At 42.6% G+C, this 14,675-nt stretch overlaps 1 protein-coding gene across 1 annotated transcript in view; it reads left to right on the plus strand.

Annotated features, from left to right (window-relative positions):
* TAF4B (TATA-box binding protein associated factor 4b) overlaps positions 1-14,675 on the plus strand; it is a 96,167-nt gene that overhangs the window by 57,750 nt on the left and 23,742 nt on the right. The window contains exons 13-14 of the mRNA XM_015427792.1: positions 1,476-1,601; positions 3,155-3,211. Coding sequence (XP_015283278.1) covers positions 1,476-1,601; positions 3,155-3,211 — 183 coding nt within the window. The remainder of the gene's footprint in view (positions 1-1,475; positions 1,602-3,154; positions 3,212-14,675) is intronic.

Consider the following 14,675-nt stretch of genomic DNA (forward strand, 5'->3'; position numbering starts at 1 on the left):
TGAATTTTCAAACTTGACAATTAGGGCAGTACACAGGATGATTTATGTTTTCAGAGAATTTGAGATTGAATCCAGTGGTCATTTTCTGCCAGTGGATCCACACTAAGCTTCTTGAAATGCTGATCCTAAGGACCTTCTGGAATGGGAAGGAGGGAGCAAAGGGAAATAGGGAAAAATTCCTGACAGAAAACAGCACTTTTAGTCATCCCTGTTCCCCCCCACCCCAGATCTAGGTAAGTGCTGGCGTTTTTCATGTGTTATTTACAAACACCATATCTTCTGAAGGGTAAATACCAGAATTTGTCTTCAGAGGAGGCAACCAACATTACATGTGTACAGGGCTCTACTGGTAGCAGGAGCTCCTTTGCATATTAGGCCACACACCCCTAGTGTAGCCAATCCTCCAAGAGCTTACAGTAGCCCCAGTAAGAAGAGCTCTGTAAGCTCTTGGAGGATTGGCTACACTGGGGGGTGTGGCCTAATATGCAAAGGAGCTCCTGCTACCAGTAGAGCCCTGCATGTGTATATGCATAACTAAGACATAAGGTTGACTGACTGCATGACAACAGCTTGAGTGATGAGTGGTCAGTTTAGACTTCAGGGAACAGCTTTAGATAGTGGATGACCATCCTCTGGTGTTGGATAATCAGCGCTGTATGAAATTTGGCATGAAGTGAGATTCATTGTGTTTTTAACAGTGTGTGTACTGCACTCAAAAACAGAACTTTCTCCTGTTGCTGTCAGTGGTTACTTCCAAAATCCTTTCTAAAGAGAATACTTCTGCTTTAGCATGGCTGTCTGCCTATTCTGGAAACCAGGTATAGTCTCTCCCCAGCCCAGTGGGACATGATTGAAAGCACCATAAGCAAAGACAGTTTCCATTAAACCAAATGATAAATTCATCATGTTTGACTACACTGCATCAGTACCTTTCAGCACTTGAGAAACCAAGTTTTAAGGAAAGATCAAGATGTCTTGTAAAATGTGTTGATTTTCCCCACTCTTCCCTAGTAGAGTATCAATTACCCAGTTATTTTCATAGATTTAATTACAGTGCAGAGGATGATCATCTCCCTTCTTTCCCTGCTTGCAAAGTTCCTTGGGCTTCCTCTGGCAGCTATTGAATGCTGGATCTGTCCTAGGGCTTGGCCGCTTGAAATTGGACTTAAGCTAAAATTCTTTCTTCAGATACCTGGATTATCAACCAGGAGAGAAGGTAGGGAGAGACCTGGCTTAATATAATTTTCTATAAATAGACAAAGTTATACAGAGATTGGGCAGTGCTGGCCCTGGAACAAAGTGCTTCACAGACAGAGATCTGGAACCTTTTGAAATAACAGTTGTCTGAAATGCTTGTTACATCTTAATTATCAATCAGAACAGATGGGAAATTGGTTTTAAACCAGGACAGAGTTTGGGCTAGTGATCTTTCTTGATTTGTGAAATCATAACCAGCAATCCTGTTTTCGTTTCAGGACAACAACAAGTATGCAATGTCTGGTGACACTCGGACTCAGCTGAGGTTTCTTGAAAAACTAGATCACATGGAGAAGGAGAGAAAGGATGAAGAACAACGGGAAATGTTGCTTCGAGCAGCCAAGGTAAGAGAATTTGAAAGGGTTGCCACTCACAAGACCTAGAGCATTGGAACACCCTAAACCTTCCTTCTGAATATTTTCTAGGTTTAAGTGCTACAGTGATGGGTCCATGTAAGGGACAGTATTTAGACATCAGAGGGGCCCCTCAGTTGTGGAGTCTGTAGATTCTCAAAGTTTAGTGCAGAAGATGAGACTCTAACAAGGTTTCATAGCAGGAAGGAAAAGCCCAGGGAGCCCTTACACACACAAACACCCAAGATCCGGAGTCCATATCAGCGGGGGGTTTCATATTGTAAGAAGTCTTACTAATATAGCAGAAGTCTTATTAATATAGAAACAATCAAAATATATAATTCTGAAGAATGGACCCTAGAGTACTGATAAAAAATCTACACAATAGGATGATGCACAGGTAAGAGGGATTTTTCTGCAAACCTGAGGGACCACTCCCAGGTTTGCAGAAAACCTGAAAGCCTAAAAAAGAGGGATTTAAAAATCCTTAAAGTTAAAGGTTAAAAATGAGATTTCACGGTAACGTTGTGAGATCTCAGCTGTCATTATGAGGGTTGCCTAGCTACCCCTGTGAATGGTGGTGCAGCATGTGGCAGCAGTGCCGGGGTGCAAGGGGAAAAGGAGTAGGGGAGAGTCTGTGCCAGCAAAAGTGATGGAAACAGAGGGAGGGACCAGTGGTGGCAAGAACAGCAGAGGACATGGCAGTGGTGGAGGGAGGGTTGGAAGATACAAGACATGGTCCGGAGGAAGAATGACTCCCCCCCTCACACAATAAACTATGGTTCATTATTATCAAAGAAACTAAGGAGAAAGGTGAACATATCTCAAGGTTGGCTCCAGAGTCTGTAGGAGGCCAACATTAATATATGCAGTGGATCACTGTCTTCAGTCCTTTAAAATAACCGTGTAAATTGGTCAGTTTTACAGACATATTAGAGAAGGTTGGAGCTGCCTGATAATAGCATCTTGCTAAAGGGTGCCCAGTGAGTACATGACTGCACTGACATTTGAATGGGAAACTTCCGGCTCACATCTGTAAGAGTTCAGCTTCTACATAGGGATTTTTTCTTCCTCAGCTTCGTCTGAGAGATCCCGTTGATAGTTAGAGCTCCAGTATAAAATGTAGCCAGTTATTGTAACCTTTGTAAATGACATTTCAGAATCTCCATACATATCTAGAATGAGAGCTAAAATTGGTTACTTAAGGAAGACTGCTGTACTCAACTAAAAAATGGATCTTTCTCTTCCCCCTTAGTGTCCCCCCCCTCCCAGTCTGTTGCTGACATGAACATCATCACGCTTAGACTGGACCTGACTGACAATGTTAGCATCATTTTTAGTTTGTTTCCTCTGGGCTAGAACAGAGGCAGCAGTCCCTGGTGAAGGGAGTGTTGTAGGGAGCCAGTCTGGACTGAGGCATTAAGCCCCTACAGCTAAACTTTCCGATCAAAAGGGAAAATGGTGAATTATTAAATATTTAAGGATATGTTGTATATGCTGTGTTTAGCTGTTAGTAATTTGTATTAACTTTCTTTTTTTGATAGAGCCGTTCCAATAAAGAAGATCCAGAACAGCTGCGATTGAAGCAGAAAGCAAAGGAGGTAGGACTTTTCAAGTTACCATGCTTGCCTTTGTGTTTTTGAGGGAAGATTGGCAGCCCTCTCCTGGCAATTAGGTCAGGGTTTATTTTGCTGTTGCATACCATTTGCAGAGGCCTTGGGGAAGGACAGGAACTGCTACAGGCAAGGGCAGCACTTCAAATGAGGTCAATGAATTATGAGCTCTTAACATTTTATTTTCATAGTTTACAAAGCGCTGTTTCTAGACAGGCCTAAACTATAGCAATGTGCTTGGTAGGAATATAATGTGGGATTAGAAAAAAAAAAGACACTTTGAGATTTAGCATCTGGGACCGTACAATAGGCTACATTTTTCCAGGGTAATTGTTCATTTTGTAAATCTGATACTGCTTATAATTCTTTGGCTGGGAGGCGGTACTGGGATTTAGTTTTAAATGGAAAACGCCTCTGGCTTTTAATTTTCTGGGCCCAGCAGTTTTCTGTTCTGGAATGGAGCCCTTGTTTCACACAGTTCATGTTTAGCTGCAGGGGTTTTAGTTTATAGCTTAGACTGGTTAAGCTTTTACTCCCAGAGGCCTCTGCATAGCAACTGCAGAAATCAACAAATAAGTTCATTTATGTCTGCTGCAGCCTCCTCTCAGTAGCTGACTTTTTACATTTCCCAATATCCATTTCCTGACTTTTCTAGCCGGAGAGAAAAAAGCTCCACTAATTGGAGCTTATTTTAATTGAGCCTTAATATTGGATCTCACTGGAGTTGCCCCCAGAGCTAGTGGGAACAGAATTAAATGAAAATACCTAAGGTTGAAGACTGTGTGAGTGAGAATTTTTTTTTACTTGACCTACAGATTCTTTTCCCCACTGAATAAATCAAGCCTGTTCACATTTCTGATTAAGGATCTGACAGCAGACAATAATAAAGACAATTGAGGTGTGAGATGTGTGATACAGAGCTGAAGAAATTGGTTTCTATAGTTACTTGACTGATTTCATGCCATTTTAAAGGATCTCTGTGGTAAATGAATGATTTTTTTTCCTGAGCAACCTTTTTCTTAACTGTGCCTCTTGAACTATGAAATTTGTTGTTGCTTAACATTGCCACGGTTGGCTTCTAGGTGCCAATAGCAGCAGCAGCAGGTTATTTATGAATGCTATAAAGTCCCTTATTGTTTGGATTAATGTAGGAGCTGAGGCAAAACAAACGGCAATCCAGAAAAATGGTTTCAAAATCAGTTTCAAAATCAGTTCAACCAAAGTAGAAGAAATTCTACAAAATAGAAGAGCAGAAAAGAAGGAACTGGGCTTTTCCCATCAGAATTTGTGTTTGTGCAAATGGAAATCATGTGCAATTTATAGTCTCGGCCCATCGGTGTTTTTGTACCACTGGCTGCTGAAAATCTGTATTCTTTCCCCAAGACTCATGGTACTCACACTAGAATATTCTACTGAAAATATTCCTTGAGCCTTTACATACTATAGTGACATAACACAATAGTCAGTCATTCTAACACAACCAAGTGTACAGTGGAATACTGGCGGGAAGGTTGTATTAGTTTAGGCAAGAAACAGCAGCACAAGCAAGAAGTTTTTTGCAGTGGATGCAGAGAATAAAAGAGTGCTTCCGTTGGGGGCCTGAGCACTGCCCATACTGTCTGCGTTCTGCTTAACTAGGATAAGGCACACTGGAATAACTCCTTTCAGATAGCCTCAGCTGTTGCATTTCAGGTGTGTGTTGGGAGGGGGAATAATTTGAAATATTGGGATAAAGCTATTTCTGTCAACACAAAGCATATTCAAGTCAGAGCTGGTAGTTTTTAGGTTCAGAGCTGGAAATTTTGCATATGAATAGTCACAGTGATGTCTGTACACAGGATACAGTGCAGAAAATGCTGTACTATAAACAATCCCGCTGCCTTCCCACCTTGTCCCTAAGTTAAGCCCTGGCGGTATGTTTAATGGGGAAAATGCTTGAATCTTTTACTGTGTGGTTTTTACTATACATACCAAACAATCAGCTCCCAATATCATACTGTAATATAGAACTTTGGATATCTCATTATCCACCCATCCTTGACAAAATTGTTATCATGTTGACAAAGTGAAAGAAACTGGGGATGCAGCTAAAAGAGAAAGATAATTATTAAACCAGTCACACATTGCCTAAGTAAAATAGCATCTTAATAGGGAAGTGCACCAGAAAAAAAGCATTTTTCAGATCTGGATTTTGCAGAGGGCCAGTACCAGTTCAATATTCAAATTTGGGGAGGGGTCAGAATTTTGAAATTATTTGGGTCCATTATTCCCTATGGGCAATCTTTCTGGGGGGCTGAAGTGGTTGTTTTCCAAGAAAATGACACCAAAATTGCCACAAAGCTAGTGCTGCTTGGACACTAAAGAATCTCCAAGGTTCAAGTATATTGAACTAAGGGATCTAATTCTATTGGACCCTAAACAAAGTTCCCCAACCATCCTCCTTTGTTTCCTCTGGGGGAAAAATTGTATGCTTTCTGCAGGACAATAGCCATGTATGCAAGAGCAAGCAACCAATGGCCAAAGACTCTGAATGCAAACAGAACCAACAAGCCTAACAGAACAAATGTCAAACTAGAGAATCCCAGCAGAGCAACAGGTCAGTGTGGCAAACCCAACACATACAGTGTCAGATCAGAGAATCCAAGCCAAAACAACTGAAGCAAGGGGAGGGACTTTTATTTTCAGCCCAATAGAACCAGCATCAAATCACAGAAGCCAAGTAAAATCCAAGGTCAGTTTTGCAGTACAAGCCCAACAGCACTGAAGTTAAACCAGAGAATCCCAGTAAAAGCTTGGCAAGCTTCTCCTAACATGTGATCTCATTTGCTTGTGAGAACTTCCTTCCTTCCCTAACCTACAAAAAAAATAATAATCACCCAAGTCTGGCACTTTAAAATGCTTTTCACGGATATTCCCAGATATTCCCGAATATTTTGGATCAGGATACTGTTATTGCCGAGATTCCTGAATATCAACCTGAATATACCCTAAAAATACTTATAAGGTATTTTTGGGTATATATTTGGACCAGATATATCTGAGCACTCATCCCGACAGCTGAATGTATTGTTAACATGTATATATAACTTACAAGGGGAAGCCACTCTGTTTAATACTGGGTGGTACTCAGGATCTGGTTAGAGATGTAATTTTGGCAAAATGCTTGGGAGCACAGACCATAATGCATAATACTAGCAACTTCAACGTATATTCAAATGAAAATTTGCTTAAAAGTCCAATACAATTATCCTTGATTTCGAGAGGGAACTTTGACAAATGAGGGGATTAGATAAAATGGAAGGAATTGTATATTGTATGCCGCCATCATTATTATTATCAACATCATCATTGGCACGGTTAATGGTTGTTTGCATTTATTCTGTATTTTAATGTATTTATTGTTTTAATGTTAGCCGCCTTGAGCCAGCTCTGTGGCAAGGCGGGATATAAATCGAAATAATAAATAAATAAGGAAGGCTCAGAAGTTTAATAAAGCTTAAAACAACTGCATTAGAGGAGCAAATACTTCCTTTGAAGGTTAGGAATAAGTCCAAGTGAATAACAGCATATTTAAATGGTGGCCCCACTGTGGACCTCCTGATGGCACTGGTATGACGGGATGGGCCTTTGGCCTGATCCAACTTTGGCGTCTCTTATGTTCTTAAATACAAGTATCAAGGGAACCATAAAAACCAGATAACTGGACAGTGGCATGGTAGGATATTTTAGATAATTGTGAAAGTTATATTGGAGGTCAGGAAGATTAAATATTTTGAATTCTTTGCATTGGTGGAAAATTGGGGGGGCAGAGGCCCATGTCCAGACTATTTTTTTCTCAGATGGTATGAAAAGTTATGTCAACTCAAGGTTATAAAGGACGAAGTTGTAAAGGTAACTGATATATGGTAATATTATCATAAAGTCTTTGAAGAACTGAAATATAAGGTTGCTGAATATTAACAGATGTGCAGCTGATGTTTAACTTATCATCTTACCCATGTTTTGTAGAGAACTAATGTAACAGCAGTTTCCAAAAAAATGGTTTCCATGAGGTAATCTGGGGAATTAGGCCTGTCAGGAAAGTTAGTAGAACTGCTAAACACCAAGCATAACCCTAGATACATTTAAACCGCTATCCACTTATGAAGGTAGAAAGCCAGCAGTGGAGTGGGGGCTATCCAGTGTTTTGCAGAGAGTGCCACACGCACGATTATCTGTCCACTGGGTGGAAATCATGGGTGTGTGCTCGCTGCATGGAGTTCGTGGCTCACAGGGAGTCAGTTCGTACCATTGAGGCTAGGGTTGCCAACCTGGAGAAACTGAGACAGAGAAAAGACCCTCAGGGACTTGCCAGACCAGTCCCACTCCTGTGCTGATAGCTCTTCTGCTGTTGTGGAGAGAGAGTCTCGAGGTCAGAGGGCATCTGAGGAGGAGGGATGTGAGTCCTTAGAAGGAACCCCTTCCTTGGGGGATGGACTGATATCCTCTCATACCAAGGATACCCCAGGGGGCTGGAGGGAGGTGGGCTTCTGGTAGTGGGTGATTTAATCATTAGGAATATAGAGTGTGGTCTGTGACAAGCGTTTTGACTGCATGGCGACTTGCCTGCCTGGTGCAAAGATTGTGGACATCACACACTGTCTAGATAGGTTGATAGGTAATGCTGGGGAGGAGTTGGCAGCAGTGACATTGGGAAATGTAGTTGTGTGGTCCTGGAGGAAAAATTAGGTAACTAGGCAGAAAGTGAAAAGCCAGGGCCTCAAAGGTAGCATTCTCAAAAGTGCTGTCAGTTCTATGTGCAGGCACAGACAGGCACAGATCAGGGGTCTCAATGCATGGATGAGAAAGTGGTGCTGGGAGGAAGAGTTTACATTTGCTAGGCACTAGAGAACTTTCTGGGACAAGCCGAGTTGGGCTTAACTTGAACCAAAAGGGAACCAGGCTGCTGGTGATTTAATATCAAAAAGGTGGCAGAGCAGCTTTTAAACTAATCCTAGAGGGAAAGCCAACAGGAGCTGGGGAGCCTCCAGCCCAGTCAGTCCAAAGGGATGATTGCATAAGAGTAATATTGATAGGAGCGTAATAGAACCTGGAATGAGGGCCATATGGCGACTGAGGCATGTGTGGCAACTAAGGAGGTGAGGGTTACTGGAGAGGGAAATACATTATCTGTATATCAAGGAGCTGCGGTGGCTCAAGTGGTTAAGACACTGAACTGCAGGCTGTGGAAGGTCGGTAGTTCAGCAGTTCGAGACCCGGGTTGCCGCACGACGGAGTGAGCTCCCGTCTCTAGTTCCAGCTCCTGCCAACCTAGCAGTTCGAAAGCAAGAAATTGCAAGTAGATAAATAGGTACCACTTCAGTGGGAAGGTAACAGCGTTCCATGCGCCTTGGTGTTTAGTCATGCCGGCCACATGACCACGGAAACGTCTTCGGACAGCGCTGGCTCTTCGGCTTTGAAACGGAGATGAGCACCGCAACCCTAGAGTCGGATTCGAATGGCTTTCGAGCAAGGGAACCTTAACCTTTACTTTATATCAAGCCAAGATGAGTTGGGGGAGCTGGACAATGACAATTCAGATATAGTAGGCATCTCAGAAACATGGTAGAATGGGGAAAATCTATGGGATACAATCATTTTTGGATATAAGCTCTGTAGACAGGACAGGGGAGGAATGGGTTGGGGGAGGTGTTACATTGTACATCAAAGAGGGCATAGAATCAAATGTTAGAAAACATCAGGGGTCTGGAGCAAGATAAATCTACCAAACTGGGACAGGCCTGGTGAAACTGCTCCAAGGCAGAGGCACAGCTCAGCCCACTGAGGTTTGCAGTGGCAGAAATGGGCGGGAAAATGCAACTGCATCCAATAAAGAGGCAATTAAGGAACCGTATTGCATTTGGCGAGTCTCTGCTGACTATGGAAGTTGGTTATGATGTCCCACTGCCCTCTGGGACGGCCACAGTTCCCCATAATATGCAGATGTCAAAACACTACTGATGAGAAGCACTACCCTCAGTGTGAGACTAACTTTTTGTGCTTGTTGCCATACCAGAGAGTTGGAAAATCTCTTCCAGTCAACAGCCTATTGTGGGTTATGATGCAGTTAGACCTGTGACAGGTGCCATGGCTGTAGCCAGGAGATATACTTAGCAAAGGCTGAGAAAATTCTCCATAGCAAACCTTGGCACACACGGGGGGTGGGGCATTTTTGTGGGGGTCCTACCTTAAAGATACTGGTGAGGCGCTTCCTGTTATCCCAAAAAGGATGTCTTCAGTTGAGAGCATTATTGTGTTATATATGCAGACATGTAAATAGAAGGCAGCTTTAGGGTAGGGACTGATTTTAGAGTGAAGAAATGGTATGTGTGTGATGCTCAACCATTTACCCACCACTTCTTAGCTCCAAATCCCCAGCTTCTGCTTGATTTTACCTCCCAAATATTCTTATTGAGAGTCTCTTACATAGGATCAATATATATGTTTTTACTTAATTTTAGTATGGCATGTCCATTCCTTTTACAACAGCTTGCTAACAACATATAAGAAGATGAAGAACCTAAGGAGCTCAAGTAAGGTTTCAGGTCCTCCTTAAAGCATTGATCACAGTAGAATCCAGACTGGGAAGTGAGTGTAATGGGAGTGTTTCAACTTGAATGGTATTTTCCCTGCTCTTGACCTAACGTCTTCCTTCAGAGTTCCATAGATATCTTAAAGCAGTCTTTATAATATGCAAAAAGGATGGAGGATCCAGATGTGTTTTAAATGTAAAAGCTTGAACAAAGATTTTGAGTCACCTTCATCTCAGCAACAGTCCTAGGAGACTGACTTCTGTAGTTATGGGAAGCATTAAGACTTGGCCTGATCAGACTCTCACTGGATAACTTTCTGAAAAGTACTATTTTTTGTCCCCCACAAAAATTCTGGGAGTCCAACAAAGGTCAGGATGAATTCAAGGAAGCACAGACCTTGGTGTTCTGCAGTGGATATCATCTGTAAGGGATGGCAGAATAGCCTCTTGGGCACAGCAAGTGAAATGATTAGTGCGTATTCTGTTGGTTAAAAAGTGAAACTAGTAAACCTTGCTGGATTTTGCACTTTCATTTGAAGATTCTGGTTGTGATAGTCACTTTTCACCTACCATTAGAGTGCCTCTGATGTGCATCTCAAAGTTTGATAATAGATCCAAATTCCTTTGTGTTCCAGCTATTATCTAGTTACTGAGTACCAAGAAGGTGATGACTGTCTTGACCTTGAAGTTCTCTACCTAAATTTGCCAAAGTACTAGAAGAACTTTAACAATCTGTTGTGAGTGGAAGGATTCTTCTCCTTCAGTGGGGGAAGTCATCCAAGCTGGTTAGGTCATGCCTCCTCTTGCCCCAAGCAGGGCTATGCAAATCTTTGTGCGGCTGACTTGCGGGGAGGGGGGGGGAGTGAGACCACCTCTCCAGTTTACATAGCCCTGCAGCTCCTGGCAGGATGCATCAGCCTAGGTTCCAAGACTTCAGACAAATCTAAAACAGGGAAGAAGACCTCCAAGAAGGCTCCCTCTGGGGGGGGTCTAACAAGAGGAAGGAAGCAGTGACAAAAGAAAGGCCCCTTGAGCCCAGAGCTCCAGTTATGAGAGAGGAGCCAGAGAGAGACCCAGCACTGGCATCTGCTGCTAAGGACAGGATGATGCAAAGCATCAGATTGCACCCTCACTGACTCACCACCGGCAGATGCTGCATGAACGCAGATCACAGTAGCCTGGAAGGAGCTGGCTGCAGCAGGCATTGCCCAACAGGGCTCGGAAAAAAAAGGGAAAGAGGTGAGCAACCCTCCATAGGACATCACAAGTCAGACATGAGTGGAGCAGTGGTGGGGGGTGGTGCACCACAAAGCCTTCCTGGGTCTGCCAGCAAGTGCGGGAAGCCCCAGTATGGCAGTTGCACCATTCCCCCCCCCATGTTTTTTAACCGAGTCTCAACAAAATGGTATTTACAGGCCTGGAGATAGGCCTAGGAATTGACCTGGATGCCCCCCCTTTCCACCCATTCTCCCACCATCAGGGCTCCCCAGGATACAGCCACCCCAGATGGTTTGGCATGAGGCTGGGGCAGGGGCAGGAGCAAATGGCCAAAGAACACTCCCAGGCAGTGGGGGCACAGTTCCCCCTTCCCCAGATCTTCTTCCTTCCACAAGCAGAACTGCCCTAGGAAAAGCAGGCACCACAACCAAGCAGTAGGGGCAGCTGATGAAGAGGTTAGATCCTCAGTCATCACAATGGGGCCAGTCAATCCATGCCTCTTGCATGATGTTATAATTGTTATTTATGTGTTTTATCTCTTATATAAGCCGCCCTGAGCCTGCTTCAGTGGAGAGGACAGGTATAAATTGAACAAACAAACGAATGAAGTTACCGGACCTGAAGCTCTTGAGACTCAGGCTCTGAATCTGAGGTCAAGGAGTGCCACTCAGCAAAGATTTCTATAGCACCCAACTCAGGGAGGGAAGAAAGAGTGGTCAGGAGAGGACTCAGATACTCAGCACAGTTCATTGAGACTGTTCCAAGCTGAGCACTTTCAGAGAAAGAGAGTTATTTCTACTCTGAATTGCCAGATGGACAGCCCAGAAAAACCCAGATCATCTGCACTAGCAAAACTCAATGGGAGGGGATGGAGAAGAAAGCTATACCATCTACCTTAGCCTCAGAAGGGGGGGGGTCCTACAACTCCTTTCATGGACACATCCCATGCCAGGGGACAAGAAGGCAAGGATTTTAGGAGCAACTTTCCCTTTAATTACTGGCCAAGGTTCTAAAGCAGACAGTTTCCGCCCAACAAGCAGGACAGGGCTGGTCCAGTAAAAAGAACCACCACCTGACTGTGTGATAGTGGGTCATCTCTGGAACTTCACCCACATCTGGAGGCAGACCAGAACCAACCAGTGGTTTCTTTCCATCACTGAGTTCAGTTACAAGATATAGTTTGCATCTCCACCACACCACAAGTTCATCCCATCTCCAGTTCCCAGATCAAAGGAAAAGCAATGACTGCTACAGGAAACTCTAAACCATCTTCTGGCTGTCAGGGGAGTCAAGCTGGTACTGACCTCATAGAGGTTCCAGGGGCCTACTCTGTCCTCTTTGTGGTGCCCAAGAAGTTGGGGAACTGGAGGACAATTCTCAACCTAAAGGAACTGAACTTGTGGGTAAAAAAGCAGAAGTTCCACATGGAGTCACTTCGCTCAGTTGTCCAGATTATACAGCAGGATGACTACTTGGTGCTGCTGGATGTCAAGGAGGCTTACCTGCATATTCCTATACACCAGTCCTCCATTTCTCCCTGGGGGACCAGCATTACTAATACCTTTTGGTTTTGGTACTACCCTACCTTTTGGCCTGTCATCGTTGCCAAGAGTCTTCACCAAGGTGCTGGTAGCATTGGTGGTCCACCTGAAACAGCAGGGGATCCATGTCTACCCTTAATGAGACGACCTACTGATCATGGTCAGGGACAGCAAATCAGTGGCAAAGAACTCAGAAGCATCCATTCAGCTGCTTCAGGAACATGGTTTCCTGACAAAGCTGCGAAAGAGCCCTCTTACACTGTCCAGGGACCTAGTCCACCTGGGAGGCCAGGATAGACACACCCTCAGCAATGGTCTTTCTCCCATGAGAGAAACAATGGGAGATCTTGGACACAATCAAAAGGACATGCAAGCAAAAAGCATCAGACCTCATGGATCTCTCTGCAATGGCTGGGCCTCTTAAATTTGACAGTAGACCTCATCCCATGGGCCCACTTTCACACAAGACCTCTTCAGTGGGTGCTACTACCCCACCAGAGGGACATCAACAGGAGGTGCCACAAGCAGATAAAACTCCCCCCTTTGGTGTTGATTTAATGAACTGATTTGCATTCTTCTTTATTGCAATACCATTGTATACAGTATTTCAGACTACTTTGGGGGAGGGTGGTATGTAAATTTAATAAATAATGATAATAATTCTAAATTTGACTCCTGTTGGACAAGTAGTAGCGGTATATAACTTTTTAATAAGTTTGAGGAGTCTATGTTTAATTGTTGTAGTTTGCATAGTACACCTTCTATCTCGAGCCTCAAAATTTGTAATTGATCTGTTTCTCAAATAAGTTAATTTTGCCATCACTGCATATTCAGCAAGTTTATTTTCCTATTCTTCTAAGCATGGACAAATGTCTACTTTCCATTTTGCTGCATAGATAATTCTAGCTGCTGTCACCATGTATTTGAATACCTCTTCCAAAAAAATTTGACAAATTATTAGGCAGTATAACAGTAGCATATTTTTGGCTTCCATGGGGAATTTAAACTTTAATATATTCTGCATTTCTCCATGTATTTCCTTCCAATATATTTTTGCTTTTTTACACATCCACTACATATGGGGAAAAGTTCCATCTGTCTTGACATTTTGAACATTTTTTATAGTTTTTTTGTTTTCTCAATATCCTTTGGATTTATATACTATCTAATCATACATTTTTTTCATTTGTTGTTCTGTTTCTCGCTTGAGTAGTAATGTATGTATCCATCGTAGTAAATGGTCTTTTTGTTTTATAATCAGGAGTTCGAACTCAGTCACATCTCTTAGTGCTCTACTTTTAGTATTTATGATCTTTAGGCTTGAAGCTAATTGATGATATAACAGTCATTGAATGTTTATTCCATCTCTAATATCTTGCCATGATTTCCCCCCTGAACATTTGTCATGATACGATAGGTTAGAAAATCATCTTTCTTTCTGTCTGTCTGTCTGTCTGTCTTTCTTTCTTTCTTTTTTTAAATCCCCGGAGGGATCGTTTTTAAAATTTTTTTATAAGACTACAAAACTACAAAGAAAATATAAGGGAAGGGGATTATATCTAAGGATAAAGGATAGATAACCACACTACACTAAAAACCCAAGAGGAGGAGATCATATCTGTGTTAATCTAAGTGTTATTAATAAAAGTGTTAGTACAACAATATACTTGTAGAGTTCTTGTTTGTCTCGGCTTCAATGTTAGTATGTTGTTGTGAGATAACTTTCTGAGCATCTTCTTGTTTGCTTCAAAAGGCAATTTTCACAGTCCTTCTGCCTTCACTTCGGTTTTCTGTCTCTGAAATCACATATAACTTTTGTTGCGCCTGCACCCGTTTCTACAGCAGAGTCCTCATCCATTCCAGTGATAGCGGAGTCACTTGATTTCGATTCTTCATCTATGGATTCTTCCTCCAATCCCAACTGGCATCTCAAAATTTCTTTGGCTTTAAAAATGGAGTCAATCTTTTCTCTTTTGTCGTTGATTTTAAAGATGACACCCTCTGGAATCACCCAGCTATACAAAATTCCATTGGCTTGAAGAAAATAAATTAAGTCCTTATAGCTTTTCCTCTTTTGACAAATTTCAAATGGAATGTCTTTTAAAGTTTTAATGTTTATATT

Source organism: Gekko japonicus, unplaced genomic scaffold, assembly GCF_001447785.1.
Source record: "Gekko japonicus isolate JY-2015 unplaced genomic scaffold, Gekko_japonicus_V1.1 scaffold533, whole genome shotgun sequence".
Taxonomy (NCBI): domain Eukaryota; kingdom Metazoa; phylum Chordata; class Lepidosauria; order Squamata; family Gekkonidae; genus Gekko; species Gekko japonicus.